General features: G+C 39.1%; 1 protein-coding gene and 1 long non-coding RNA gene across 3 annotated transcripts in view; one reads left to right on the plus strand and one right to left on the minus strand.

Moving 5' to 3' along the window:
* The first annotated feature begins 1,773 nt into the window (after nucleotides 1–1,773).
* The window catches only part of tox4b (TOX high mobility group box family member 4 b), a 26,152-nt gene continuing 12,925 nt past the window's right edge, over nucleotides 1,774–15,000 (plus strand). Inside the window, 7 exon segments of one of the 2 annotated variants that reach the window (NM_001441643.1) lie at nucleotides 1,774–1,901; nucleotides 6,595–6,663; nucleotides 7,422–7,691; nucleotides 10,420–10,680; nucleotides 11,035–11,343; nucleotides 12,504–12,584; nucleotides 12,779–12,946. In NM_001441643.1, the coding sequence (NP_001428572.1) occupies nucleotides 11,071–11,343; nucleotides 12,504–12,584; nucleotides 12,779–12,946 (522 nt within the window). In that variant the 5' untranslated portion in view covers nucleotides 1,774–1,901; nucleotides 6,595–6,663; nucleotides 7,422–7,691; nucleotides 10,420–10,680; nucleotides 11,035–11,070. 2 annotated transcript variants of the gene reach the window in all.
* Nucleotides 8,875–10,919, minus strand: LOC147842911 (uncharacterized). Its single transcript, XR_015495359.2, has 3 exons — nucleotides 9,884–10,919; nucleotides 9,420–9,798; nucleotides 8,875–9,367 (listed from the first exon to the last, which is right to left on the minus strand). It is a non-coding gene; the product is annotated as an uncharacterized LOC147842911 (long non-coding RNA).

Consider the following 15,000-nt stretch of genomic DNA (forward strand, 5'->3'; position numbering starts at 1 on the left):
CAGAAATTAATAAATTAGTACCATCACATACTTCTGATAGCTAAACACACTTTAGACGGAAATCTTTTATATATTATTTTTTTACATGTTTGCCTTTCCAGCTGCAACCCTTCACTGGAAAACACCCACAGACACACTCATTCACACACATACTCTATGGACAATTTAGCCTACCCAATGTTCCTATATTGCATGTGTTTGGACAGTAGGGGAAACCAGAGCACCCGGAGGAAACCCACACAAAAATACCAACTGACTATGAGACAGTATCTCTACTTAAATGCATTTAATTTCCTGGTATTGATTGGTTAATTTGGCAGCACGGTGGCGCAGTGGGTAGCACAGTCACCTCACAGCAAGAAGATCGCTGGTTCGAGCCTAGGCTGGGTCAGTTGGTGTTTCTGTGTGGAGTTTGCATGCTCTCCCCGTGTTGGCGTGGGTTTCCTCCGGGTGCTCTGGTTTCCCCCACAGTCCAAAGACTTGGTATAGGGGATATACAGGAATTGGGTAGGCTAAATTTTCTGTAGTGTTTGAGAGTGTATGAGTGTTTTCTAGTGATGGGTTGCAGCTGGAAGGGCATCCGCTGCATAAAAAAATATGCTGGACAAGTTGGCGGTTCAAAGCCAAAAAGAAAATGAACGAATAAACAATAAAGATAACAAAGCTTCTGATTGGCTGATGAACATTCTTCAAATTAGTGACGTCATTTCCATGGAAACGCGAGTGTAATCGGTAAAATCAGTTAAATAATGAATTCTCTGTTGAAATGAATTAAACACCAAACTTTCACGTTAAAATTAACTTTAGGTGGAACATTTATGAATATTTAAGCAATATATAATCGTTGTTTATATAATTGGTTTATAAACATGAACGCATATGGCGATTAAAAGCACAGCTACGAGTGAGAATTTACAACAGAAAACCGCTTTACAAAAAACACTACGCTATAAGCTATACAGTATGAAGGGTTAAAATGAATTACAGTGAATTCAAATAAAAACCTCACTTTACCTGTTTACCTCGTTCTTCTGGTCTTCGTAAAAAACTGGTCGCCATGGTGATTGTTTCCGCGGGCAAAGAGCTGAGAATGACCAAGAGGCGACAACAGCAGCCCCGGATTCCGCCATTTTGGAGTGAAAGCGATCGGCTGCCAGCTGCTTTGTTTTTTATTTATTTATTTAAAAAGTGCATTAAAGCTGAGATACAACCTGAAAGACGACAATATACAACACTTATTATCGCAATCATCAGCACTTTTAATTGTTTATTCCACACACTTATAATATGCTGTTGTTCTATTGTAATTTTCATTCCAAAATGGCGCCACCTATTGGCTGTTTACCAAATCGCACTAGAGTGTCGCTTCTTGGTCATTCTATGCTCTGCCGCGGGTGTCAGTGAAGTCTAGATGAGATACAGCTGCGGATACTCACCTCAATATTGCATAATTTGTGATTCACTACAACAATAATTAGTAATTTTTACATTACTGTGATGATTAGGTTTAGGGCTGGGGCAGGGTTAGACGTTATAACAATTAAATTTCACGTGAGTTAATAAACAATATGAATAATACGCAGTATAATTATGTTTTCACAATTCTGTGATGGTTGCGTTTATAGATGGGGTAGGAGTAGACATTAATAAAATAAAATGTGCCATTTAATAAATTATATAAATAATTATGTTCCAACGTGAGGCCGAAGCTGTATCCCTTCTAGCAACAACCGAGCCGGGGCGCGATTTCATACGGCGTCACGTCCGTTCGTCTCCAACCCGGAAGTCGCAGCCATGATTAGTGATTTGTTTGTGTTTTCTCGGGGATAATCGCTTTTAATCGGACATAAACAATACTGAAAGGTGGAGAGAATAAAGCTGTGATTCCGCGGAGTATGGAGGTAAGAGGACGCAGATCACTGTGTGTGTTTGTAGAGCTCGATAAGTGTGAACACACTCCTGACACACACACTCGTCTCATGTTTACTCGGTGTGTAAATGTCTATGCAGGTGATTAAATTAATCTATATATAAATATATACAGCGCGCTGCTTCTTTAAACTCCTCAAACTCACGTGACACCGTTCATTTAAACACATAGCGCCGCTGTCATACACGCGCTTCTCTCATATTTTAATATATCATCATTTATTAAACGAGTAAAACGTTTAAACTGCATTTATAACAGCATCTGAGAGATTCAGGACTCATTACAGATCAGATGTGGAGCACGGAGCGCCTTTAATCTCTTTAAAGGGCCACGGCGCATACCACTGTCGGTTGTAGGGGTGGCCAGTTACTTATTAAAGGCACAGGTCACCACCTAAAATGAAGACTGTCATCATTGTGAATAACTGTAAAACACAAAGCTTGTGCATCATAGAGAATAATATTTAGACAATTTTAGAGTTGATTTGAATATTTTACCTCAAATGGTGTCAGGGTTTAATTCATTTTAGGGTTGAAAGTGTATCCGATATACTGAAAATATGGATTTAGTACTGTATATAAAATCAACAAAGGCATAACTGTAAAAAACAAAGCTTGTGCATCATAGAGAATAACATTTAGACAATTTTAGAGTTGATTTGAACATTTTATCTTAAATGGTGTCTTAGTGTTATTCATTTAAGTGTTTACAGTGTGTTCAACTTAATAAAAATACAGATTTAGTACTGTATATAAAAACAACAAAGGCAAAACTGTAAACTTCAAATCTTGTGCATCATAGAGAATAATATTTAGACAATTTTAGAGTTGATTTGAATATTTTACCTCAAATAATGTCAGAGTTTAATGAATTTAAGTGTTTACAGTGTATCATATATATATTGAAAATATGATTGTATTACTATATATAAAATCCACAAAAGCTAAACTGCAAAAAACAAAACTTGTGCATCATAGAAAATAATATTTAGACAATTTTAGAGTTGATTTGAACATTTTATCTTAAATGGTGTCTTAGTGTTATTCATTTAAGTGTTTACAGTGTGTTCAACTTAATAAAAATACAGATTTAGTACTGTATATAAAAACAACAAAGGCAAAACTGTAAAGATCAAATCTTGTACATCATAGAGAATAATATTTAGACAATTTTAGAGTTGATTTGAACATTTTATCTCAAATGGTGTCAGAGTTTAATTCATTTAAGTGTTTACAGTGTGTTCAACTTAATAAAAATACAGATTTAGTACTGTATATAAAAACAACAAAGGCAAAACTGTAAAAAACAAATCTTGTGCATCATAGAGAATAATATTTAGACATTTTTTTAGAGTTGATTTGAATATTTTATCCCAAATGATGTCGGAGGTTAATTGACTTTTACCATTTTAACAATAAAAGTGATTTACAATATAATTAAAAATAAATAAACAGAGTCTTGTGCAATAACCAGGATGTTTTTCTGAACATTTTGTTCCTGGTTTTTTGTTCCTGGTTTTATTGTATAATTATGATTAATGATTAATTACAATTTAAGCAAGAAATTAAGCTTTGATCAGCATAAAAGGCACACATTTATGTCCATCTGACATATTTATGGCCCAAACTATAACAGGAGCAAAGAATTTGATTGGTTTAAAATCGAATGTCTAATGAATGTCAAACGTCAAACTAACTTTACCTCGGTGTCAATGATGGTGTCCTTGGTGTCAACGGTTACTGGTAATAATTATTAATATATGGACTTATCGAACACCACATGGACATGATCTTAATCATTTCTGGTGATGCAATATATATTACCCATACATAAAAACCAATTCAAGCATCATTAAAGCTGCAACATCTCGATCTCTATTGGAGTTATCAGTGTCAGTGTGGTTAATAAACACTGTAGTATTTACTGTATATTACTATAGTATATTCTCATGTGGCTGTCTGACAGTTGAAAATAGATCTGATAGCGGATGTCGCAGCCTCTGTTACTCTTTACCTTGCACTTTTCTGTTAACATATTAATTATAATTCATTTTGTTCATGCCTTTTCACATTCTGACTCCAGTGGCTGATTATTAAACTGTTAACATGACTATAATTAAATCTAATATTTTTAAGAATAGAATTTGATGTGCTCTTTTTGCATTATTAGATTGTCATTCTGGCACTACATAGTGAGTGGTGGTCTTAAAATGACAATAATATAGTTTATTGCAATATATTTTGGTGCATTATATTATAATATAGATATCGTAACAGGCCTAGTAACTGGTTTCAGACATTCTTCAAAATATCTTACTTTGTGTCTAATAGTGAAAATAAACGCACAAATGGTGTTGAATCCACTTAAAAGTAGGTATTTGTTCATTTTTAAATGTGTGCTGTCCCTTTAAATAGCATTTAAGCTTGCGTCCATGTCTTAGAGTAAAATTAATTTTAATAAAACTATTATTTTTAATAAACCTCTGGCATCAACAAGGCATTTTTGCCCACAGAACTGCCGCTCACTGGATATTTCCTCTTTGTCGGAGCATTCTCTGTAAACCCTAGAGATGGTTGTGCGTGAAAATCCTAGTAGATCAGCAGTTTCTGAAATACTCAGAGCAGCCCGTCTGGCAGCAACAACCATGCCACGTTCAAAGTCTCTTAAATCTCCTTTCTTCCCCATTCTGATGCTCGCTTTGACCTGCAGCAGATGGTCTTGACCATGTCTACATGCCTAAATGCAATGAGCTGCTGTCATGTGATTCGCTGATTAGAATATGCGTTAACGAGCAGTTAGACAGGTGTACCTAATAAAGTGGCCGCTTAATGTGTATATAATTAATAGTAATGACCCTTTGTGTTTAGAACATGTATTAATTATTTGGTTTTATTAGGTTGATATTCCCTTAAATATATATTAATATTGCTGTATTAATAATAAAGAAAATGAGTAATACATTATTAATTTAATGCAAAGTTGCATATCCATAAATGTAAGTAAAGTAAAAAACAAACCTCATTATAATATCATAATATTTATCAGTATTATTGGGTGAAAAAGTTATATATTACACTCGTAAGTCACTTAAAAATGTAACAAAATCTGTTACCTTTGTTATTTAGTTATTTCCGTCATCTAGTTATTTTGAGTTATTTTTTAAGAGTAAGATGGGCCTAAAATTGTGAATCTTAAAATTATGTTTTAACCCAATACTGATATTTATATTATGTAACATAATAGTATATTAATTTTTGTTGCAAATGTCATTTCTCTACATATTTTACCTGTTAATTACGTGTAATGTAGATTTTTACTGTACTTTATCCTAGTATTAAGTATTTGTGCTTAATTATTGATGTAAATTAATAACAAATGAATAATTAAATAAAATATTTCAGCTGTATACATAGTATACATCCTGAATAGTATTGGAAAATAGCGTTAGTATGCTGCAAACCTCGATTAGAACTACAGATGCGGGTAAAAAGTGTAAACAAACTACAAACATGGCGGACGCGCGAGACCAATCGTCAAGTAGAGAGGCTTCAGTAAAGATGTTTGAATGACTATTAATTAATATCTGGCATATATATTAAATATTAAAATCACATTTCCCTGTTATATTTCATCTGCCACACAATGTGAACTTATATAAAGACGTGTTTGGACTTCTGAATGAATGATCTAAACACCTGAGGAGATTTCTCTGTATGAAAGACTCACGCATGACAGATTAACACACAGATGAGTCTACAATATTGTGATAAATCAAGTATGAAAGAATTGTGGATGATGTTTGGAGATGATTGACAGGACATGAGCATAGCGGTCGTTTAGGATGCAGTATTATGTGGGCCCCCCTGAATTCTGACATCGGGTTCTCCAGCTCGATTGCTCCTGTCTGGTCTGCACTGCTGAGATCAGCTGTAAACGGCGAGCGCGTCAGCTGTGAGCGCGTGTGATTATTATCACTATTACATATTATTTTATCACCATACATCATTATATCCGCGTGTTTGTAAACATTAGTGCTCAAGTGTTGTTGTGTTTGCTCGTATAGGATGGTCTGCGCGCGCGCGCGCGCGCGAGTTGTCCTGTCAGTGGCTTGAGTGCGGACACTGCTGTGGATCATCAGATTCTGCTTGATTCTGCTGTATTGTGAGGCTCGGGATCTGCGTTTTTCTGCGGTTTTCAGTGTTTTCACTGCTCGTTTGTGCTCGACCGGCCTGAAGTCCGCCGAGATGGTCGAACGCGCGTGCCCGTCTCGGCCTTCGTGACGTCACGCCGCACGTTTTCCGTCTGCTGTCCGTCAAAGTCGCGAGTTGTCGGTGTTTCCTGCTCTCTGACAGCTCGATATGGACCTGAATTTTTACTCGGATCTGTCGGACGGAACCGGGCAGCCCGGTGAACCGGAGTTTCTGGATCCTCAGGCGTTTAACGGATTTGACGCCGTCCAGAAGGTGAAAATCCCCCGTGACTGCGCTTTATTTCCCCCGTCAGATGCACACGACATGAGGCTCCTTCATCTGTTAGAGAGTTCTTTATAGGGTTAAATCGCTGTATAAGTTCATGTTTAAGCATTAAATTACGTAAATCAGCATACACTGATTCATTTGAGACGTTCTTCTGCGATATTGACTGATTTTGAGTTTGTGTTTCAGTTCCCGGGAGCCAATGACAGCTACCTGTCAATCAGCGGAGAGGGTCATCACTTCCTGTCCTCCTCAGAGGTGCGGCTGAACACACACACAAACTCAAACACACACACACACACACACACACACACACACACACACACACACACACACACACACACACGTTTATAGACAAACATGCTCACAAACACACTCACTCAGACATGCAAACACACATTCACACACACGTACAGACAGAGACACGCACACACATAGAGACACACACAGATACATACTAACAATAAAACAAACATTCACTCACAAACACACGCGCGCACACACATACAGACAAACATTCACACACAGATATGTACTAATAACAAAACTATCACACTCATTCAGACTCGCACACACTCATGCTCACAAACTCAAAAGCACACACATGTAGACACACTTGCAAACACTCGCACACATACATACACACACACACACACACACACACTCACTCACTCATTCAGACATGCACACTCAGTCAGACACACATACACACAGTCAGAGACTTGCACACACAAACACACATGCTCACAAACACATTCCTTCAGGCACACAGACACGCACAGACACACACACACACTCACTCAGACAAACAAAAACGCATACTAACTCAGACACATAGACACACACTTATTCAAAACATACTCGCAAACACACACCTACTCTCAAACACATCTCGCTAAGACACACAAACACACTCACTCAGACACACACCCACTTAAACACATGCACCCAGTCAGAATACACACTCATACAAACACTGACACGCACTGCTGAGTTAACCTCTGGTGTGTCTGCAGACGTTTCACACGCCGAGTCTGGGCGATGAGGAGTTCGAGATCCCGCCGATCTCCCTGGACCCGGACTCGGCTCTGAGCGTGTCGGATGTGGTTTCTCATTTCGGGGATCTGGCGGACGGCGGCTCGTCCCCCGGTGTGTCTGCAGACGCTGTGGTCGGAGGAAACGACCCATCCTTCGCCTCCACCTTCATCAGCGCTCCGTCACAAACCCTGCAGCACCTGAGTCTGATGGGCCAGCAGAGCGGCGGCCCCCTGCTCACCTCCACACTGGTGACTGCACACTCTGTTACTCTGCTGAAAATTACTAAACTACAAAATACTATAACAAATGACCATACTGCAAATTACTGTATTACATATTACTATACTACTAATTCAATACATTTTTTTTTACTTTTTATGCTTAATTACAAATGAATCCACATTTTTGCTATTGTCAACTCTGGTATCACCATCTCTGTTACCGTCAACTCTATTACCATCATCTCAGATACCCTCGACTCTGTTATAGCCATCTGGATTACAGTTGACTGGTATCGCTATCTGTGTTACCATCAACTCCGTTATCGCCATCTGTTACTGTCGACCTTGTTATCGCCGTTTGTGTTACCGTCGACTCTATTATCGCCATCTGTTACCGTCGACTCTGTTATCGCCATCTGTTACTGTCGACTCTATTACCATCATCTCAGATACCCTCGACTCTGTTATCGCCATCTGTGTTACCATCAACTCCGTTATCGCCATCTGTTACTGTCGACCTTGTTATCGCCATCTGTGTTACCGTTGACTCTGTTATCGCTATCTGTGTTACTGTCGACTCTATTATCGCCATCTGTTACTGTCGACTCTGTTATCGCCATCTGTTACTGTCGACTCTGTTATCGCCATCTGTTACAGTCGACTCTGTTATCGCCATTTGTGTTACCGTTGACTCTGTTATCGCCATCTGTTACCATCAAGTCCGTTATCGCCATCTGTTACCGTTGACTCTGTTATCGCCATCTGTGTTACCATCAAGTCCGTTATCGCCATCTGTTACCGTTGACTCTGTTATCGCCATCTGTTACCGTTGACTCTGTTATCGCCATCTGTGTTACCATCAACTCCGTTATCGCCATCTGTTACTGTCGACCTTGTTATCGCCGTCTGTGTTACCGTTGACTCTGTTATCGCCATCTGTTACCGTCGACTCTGTTATCGCCATCTGTTACTGTCGACCTTGTTATCGCCGTCTGTGTTACTGTCGACTCTGTTATCGCTATCTGTTACAGTCGACTCTGTTATCGCCATTTGTGTTACCGTTGACACTGTTATCGCTATCTGTGTTACTGTCGACTCTGTTATCGCCATCTGTTACCGTTGACTCTGTTATCGCCATCTGTTACCGTCGACTCTGTTATCGCCATCTGTTACTGTCGACTCTGTTATCGCCATCTATGTCACCATCAACTCTGTTATCGCTATCTGTGTTACTGTCGACTCTGTTATCGCCATCTGTTAGTCGACTCTGTTATCGCCATTTGTGTTACCATTGACTCTGTTATCGCCATCTGTGTTACCATCAAGTCTGTTATCGCCATCTGTTACCGTCGACTCTGTTATCGCCATCTGTGTTACCATCAACTCCGTTATCGCCATCTGTTACTGTCGACCTTGTTATCGCCGTCTGTGTTACCGTTGACTCTGTTATCGCCATCTGTGTTACCGTTGACTCTGTTATCGCTATCTGTGTTACCGTCGACTCTATTATCGCCATCTGTTACCGTCGACTCTGTTATCGCCATCTGTTACTGTCGACTCTGTTATCGCCGTCTGTGTTACCATCAACTCTGTTATCGCTATCTGTGTTACTGTCGACTCTGTTATCGCCATCTGTGTTACCATCAACTCCGTTATCGCCATCTGTTACCGTCGACTTATCGCCATTTGTGTTACCGTTGACTCTGTTATCGCCATCTGTTACCGTCGACTTATCGCCATTTGTTTACCGTTGACTCTGTTATCGCCATTTGTTACTGTCGACTCTATTACCATCATCTCAGATACCCTCGACTCTGTTATCGCTATCTGTGTTACTGTCGACTCTGTTATCGGCATTTGTGTTACCATCAACTCCGTTATCGCCATTTGTTATCGTCGACTCTGTTATCGCCATCTGTGTTACCGTTGACTCTGTTATCGCCATTTGTGTTACTGTCGACTCTGTTATTGGCATTTGTGTTACCATCAACTCCGTTATCGCCATCTGTTATCGTCGACTCTGTTATCGCCATCTGTGTTACCGTTGACTCTGTTATCGCCATCTGTTATCGTCGACTCTGTTATCGCCATCTGTGTTACCATCAACTCCGTTATCGCCATCTGTTACCGTCGACTTATCGCCATTTGTGTTACCGTTGACTCTGTTATCGCCATCTGTTACTGTCGACTCTATTAACATCATCTCAGATACCCTCGACTCTGTTATCGCTATCTGTGTTACTGTCGACTCTGTTATCGGCATTTGTGTTACCATCAACTCCGTTATCGCCATCTATTACTGTCGTTTCTGTTATCGCCATTTGTGTTACTATTGACTCTATTATCGCCATCTGTGTTACTGTCAACTCTGTTATCGTCAACTCTGTTATCGTCAACTCTTTTATCGCCATCTGTTACCATAATCTCTGTTACAGTCAATTCTGTTACCATCATCTTTGTTATCGCCATATGTTACCGTCAACTCTGTTACCGCCATCGCTGTTACAGTCATCTCTGTTACCGTCTGCTGTGTTATCGTCAACTGTTACCGCCAACTCTGTTACTGTCAACTCTTACCGTCATCAACTTTGTTACGGTCAACTCTGTTACCGCTATCTTTGTTACCTTCAACTCTGTTATCGTCAACTTTGTTACCGTAATCTCTGCTACTGTCAACACTTAACGTCATCTCTGTTACCGTCAACTCTGTTACCGTCATGATTTGTGTTTTACTAATTCGTATTCCTGGTTGCAGGACCTCGGCCACCCGATTGGTTCTCAGTTCAGCAGCTCTTCTCCAATGACCATCGACGTCCCACTAAGCGACATGAACCACAGCCTCTTGGGACACAATCAGCTGACCACCATCGACCAATCGGAGCTCAGCGCACAGCTTGGCCTCAATCTGGGGGGTGGAGCCATCCTGCCCCATTCACAGTCTCCCGAACAATCGATGTCAGCCACCGGCTCGCCATCTGATTCGCTACACGATGATGACATGGACGACTTCAGACGGGTGCGCTTTTATTTAAACTATGATCGAGCAAAAATGTTAGTATTTAGTAGCATGTCGAACTGGAACAATTAGCAGGAATCTTACAAAGTTAAGATGTTCGCAAAATCACAACTATCATAAAATATTAATTAAATATAATTTAATTTAAATAGTTTGACCACCATTTTAAACAATCTCACGAAGTGATTCTACAGATATACAATATTCTGAAGTTATGATTCTGATCTCTCTCTCTCTCTCTGTCTCTCTCTGTGTGTTTGTGTGTGTGTGTCTCTCTCTCTCTCTCTCTCTCTCTCTCTCTCACTCTATATATGTGTGTATGTGTGTGTCTCTCTCTGTGTGTCTGTGTGTCAGTAGAGTGTGCTGGTGGACTCTCCGGTCTCTCTCTCCGTGTCGTCTGCAGTTCTCTCGGTCTCTCCATCTCTGCCGGATCAGCCAGTTTTCCCAGCAAGCTCTGCTGTTCCTGTCCGCAAACCAGCAGGGGGGAAGAAGGGCCGTAAGAAGAAGGACCCGAATGAGCCGCAGAAGCCTGTCTCCGCATATGCGCTCTTCTTCCGGGACACACAGGCCGCCATCAAAGGCCAGAACCCCAACGCCACCTTCGGGGAGGTGTCCAAGATCGTGGCCTCCATGTGGGACAGTCTGGGGGAGGAGCAGAAGCAGGTGACCAATGCACGAGTTAAAGTCAGAATTATTCACCCTCTTGTAAATTTCTTTGTCAAGTATTTGCCAAATCATGTTGAACAGATTTAGGAAATTTTCACAGTATTTTCTCTATTTGTTCTTCTGGAGAAAGCCTTGTTGGTTTTTATTTCAGCTAGAATAAAATCAATATACACATAATCAGAAAATCGAAAGTAAAAAAAAACATTCAAAAGTGCTTTTTTTCCCCCTTTATTTTACACAGTTTTATTTATACAGTGATTTATTTATTTTTTATATATAAACCCACTTCAACAAACTAAATAAATAAATAAATACACTGCTTAAAGAAAGATAGTAAAACAGAAAAGTAATCATGAAAACAATAATAAAAGAAAACAATTTAAAAAAGTTATAAAATAAAATAAATAAATATTTTAAAATAAATAAATGCATATAAAATAAATGCATAAATAAATAAATGCATAAATCAATGCATAAATAAATAAATAAATCAATCAATGCATAAATAAATGCATAAATAAATGCATAAATGCATAAATAAATAAATAAATAAATAAATAAATAAATAAATAAAGAAAGAAAGAAAGAAAGAAAGAAAGAAAGAAAGAAAGAAAGAAAGTCCAGTGTATCCAGTGCTAGTTTCAACCTCCTTTATAAATGATGTGGAAAATAATTAGTGTTGGTTTTATTCCCCTACACCAGGCATGTCCAAATTGGGCCCTTAAGGGCCGGTGTCCTGCAAAGTTTAGTTCCAACCCCAATCAGACACACCTGGGCTAGCTTATCAAGCTTTTGGGCTTTCTAGAAACATCCTTGCAGGTGTGTTGGGGCAAGCTGGAGCTAAAATCTACAGGAGACGAATTTTTACACCCCTGCCCTACACCGACAGTGATCGCTAAATTCACTGTTTGATTAGATTTGAATAGATTACACGAGCTGGATTCACAGGTCAGCTAAATATGTGTTGTTATCGTGCTCTGTGTGAAAGGCTCTTCAGTGTGTGCTGATGATAACACTGAATAAAACTAATCTCATGAGTTTAAAACATTTACTGATAATCACAGATGCAGATTTACTCGAACACACAGCTGAATTGTCATATACAAAAGTAATGAAGTGAATGCCTGAAGATGGACTGAGATGTGATGTTTCCTCAGGTGTATAAGAGGAAGGCAGAAGCAGCCAAGACGGAGTATCTGAAGGCCCTGGCGGCGTATAAAGCTGAGCAGCTCTCTCAGGTGCAGTACACACTCCCTGTATTTAATCTCACTATATTAAGGGAATCATAAATAATATTATAAATCCTGAATATTCAAGGAAAAGAATAGAGGAGGAGTATTACCGAGTAATTCTGACTCCAGCTGTGTGTGCATCATCATATTGCACAGCCCTAGTGGTGTCAGCTGTTCACTGTTGTTTTGTTTCTCCTCAGCCGACTATAGAGGTGTTGGACGCTCCTCCATCTCCTCCACCAGCTGCTCCTCCAGCTGCTCCTCCTCCGACACCGCAGCATCGCTCCTCCCGCATCCCGGTGCACGCGCCCAACAACAACACCATCACCAACATCTGCACCTCCAACATCATCCTGGACGTCCCGCAGGTGACCACAGCTCAATCACCCACCGATCATCAGAATCTTCATCATATTATTCATCAATGATTTTTGTGTTTTACTGATGCGGAAACTAAATATAAGTCTGTCTGAAATGACAAAAACTGTGACGAAAACGTTTGTTATGCCTCTGAAAAAACAAACGGCACTGTATCGGATTACCATCGGATACCATTTTGGTATGTTGATTGGATGTGTTCCAAAAAATTGGTATCAGTGCATCCTTAATATATAAATTGTATATTGCTGATTTTCTGTTCATCATTCCCGAATAGCAAGCTAATGGTAAGCGGGGCGCGGTTAAGAATGTTAATATGAAGTTGTATGGAAACCCTCAAGTTGACGTCAACAGAAGAGCCAACGCCCAAACACAAAAGCAGTCTGTCAGACTCTGATATAAGATTACTAAAGCAAACTGTCTGTTCAGTGGATTAACTTGCGTTTATTAATCATTCACCTTAACAACAACAATGTGAGCTAAAATAAACATTATTGTTTTGGATTTTGCGCAGACTGTTAACCAGGGGTCCGTTCTTCGTACTTGGATTACTCAGTTAGCTGGATTTGGATATTGACGATTTGACGTGATCTAGGATCGTTTCGTTCTTCAAAACTGATCTGAGAGTTGTTGTCATAGTAACAGTTCTGCTAGCTCAAACCTGGTCGGGAGCAGGTTCAATTCATATAAACAGGATTAGATCGGGTCAGTTCAAGCTAAGATAGTATGTGCCGAAGTCTGATATTTTCTTATAGTAGTAGTTATATACACTTGGGAAAATGGTAAATATTTTCTAACTATATATATATATATATATATATATATATATATATATATATAAGTTATAGTTATTAATAAAATAAATAAAGTTATATATTAATAAAACGTATGCAATCTGCACCTCCGAAATGAAAGTACAAAGACTGCCATCTGGTGGTGCAAAGAGAAAACTTATTGATATGAACTTTTTTAGATCGCTTTAGTACAAATTGTGTATAATAGAAATGCACAATATGTGACTTTTTTTTAAAAGCAATAAAACACTTATGCAGTCATAAACACGTTTTGACTGTTGACGGTGATTTGATACTTCATAAAAGTTGCAGACACCTTTACCAACATCAAAATGCTTTTGTAATCAAGTTATTTTTTAAACTAATAAAATAAAACGGCTACTGTAATCAGTACAGCTCACAACAAGGTGTACAGTTATTGCGTGTCATATTTAACACACTGTTTACTGCTAATTTGATGTAATTTCGCTCACATGAATAATTGAATATTAATCAGATGATGTCATTACGCTGCTGTGCCGTCAGCCAATCGTTGCATTGCTGATCATGATTTGGAGGATGGATAGATCTGTCCTCCACAACACACGCAGCGATCTCAGATCAGTTCATCCAGACATTCTAATCTGATTCGCGAACTTGTTTGAAGAACCAAATTAGCGAGAGATAAGTTATCAAGATAAACAGATCCAGGATCTGCCAAATCATCTTAGATCATTTAAGCGACCTACGAAGAACAGACCCCAGGGGTCCGTGTTTCTTCGTACGTGGATTACTTAGTTAGCTGGATTTGGTTATTGACGATTTGACACGATCCAGGATCGTTTCGTTCTTCAAAACTGGGGTCTGTTCTTTGTAGCTCGCTTAAATGATCTAAGATGATTTGGCAGATCCTGGATCTGTTCATCTCGATAACTGATCTCTTGCTAATTTGGTTCTTCAAACAAGTTTGCGAATCAGATTAGAATGTCTGGATGAACTGATCTGAGATCGCTGCGTGTGTTGTGAAGGACAGATCTATCGATCCTCGAAATCATGATCAGCAATGCAACGATTGGCTGACGGCACAGCAGCGTAATGACATCATCTAATTAATATTCAATTATCCATGTGAGCAAAATTACATCAAATTAGTAGTAAACGGTTTGTTAAATTTGATATGCAATAACTAGGAATCTGCGGACGTTTTTTGCTATTTCTGCGGAGAATTTTGGTAAAAATCTGCAGATTTCTGCAGAATTACTTTGGAAGTA

This window comes from Danio rerio, chromosome 7 (assembly GCF_052040795.2).
Source record: "Danio rerio strain M-AB ecotype USA chromosome 7, GRCz13ab, whole genome shotgun sequence".
Classification (NCBI taxonomy): domain Eukaryota; kingdom Metazoa; phylum Chordata; class Actinopteri; order Cypriniformes; family Danionidae; genus Danio; species Danio rerio.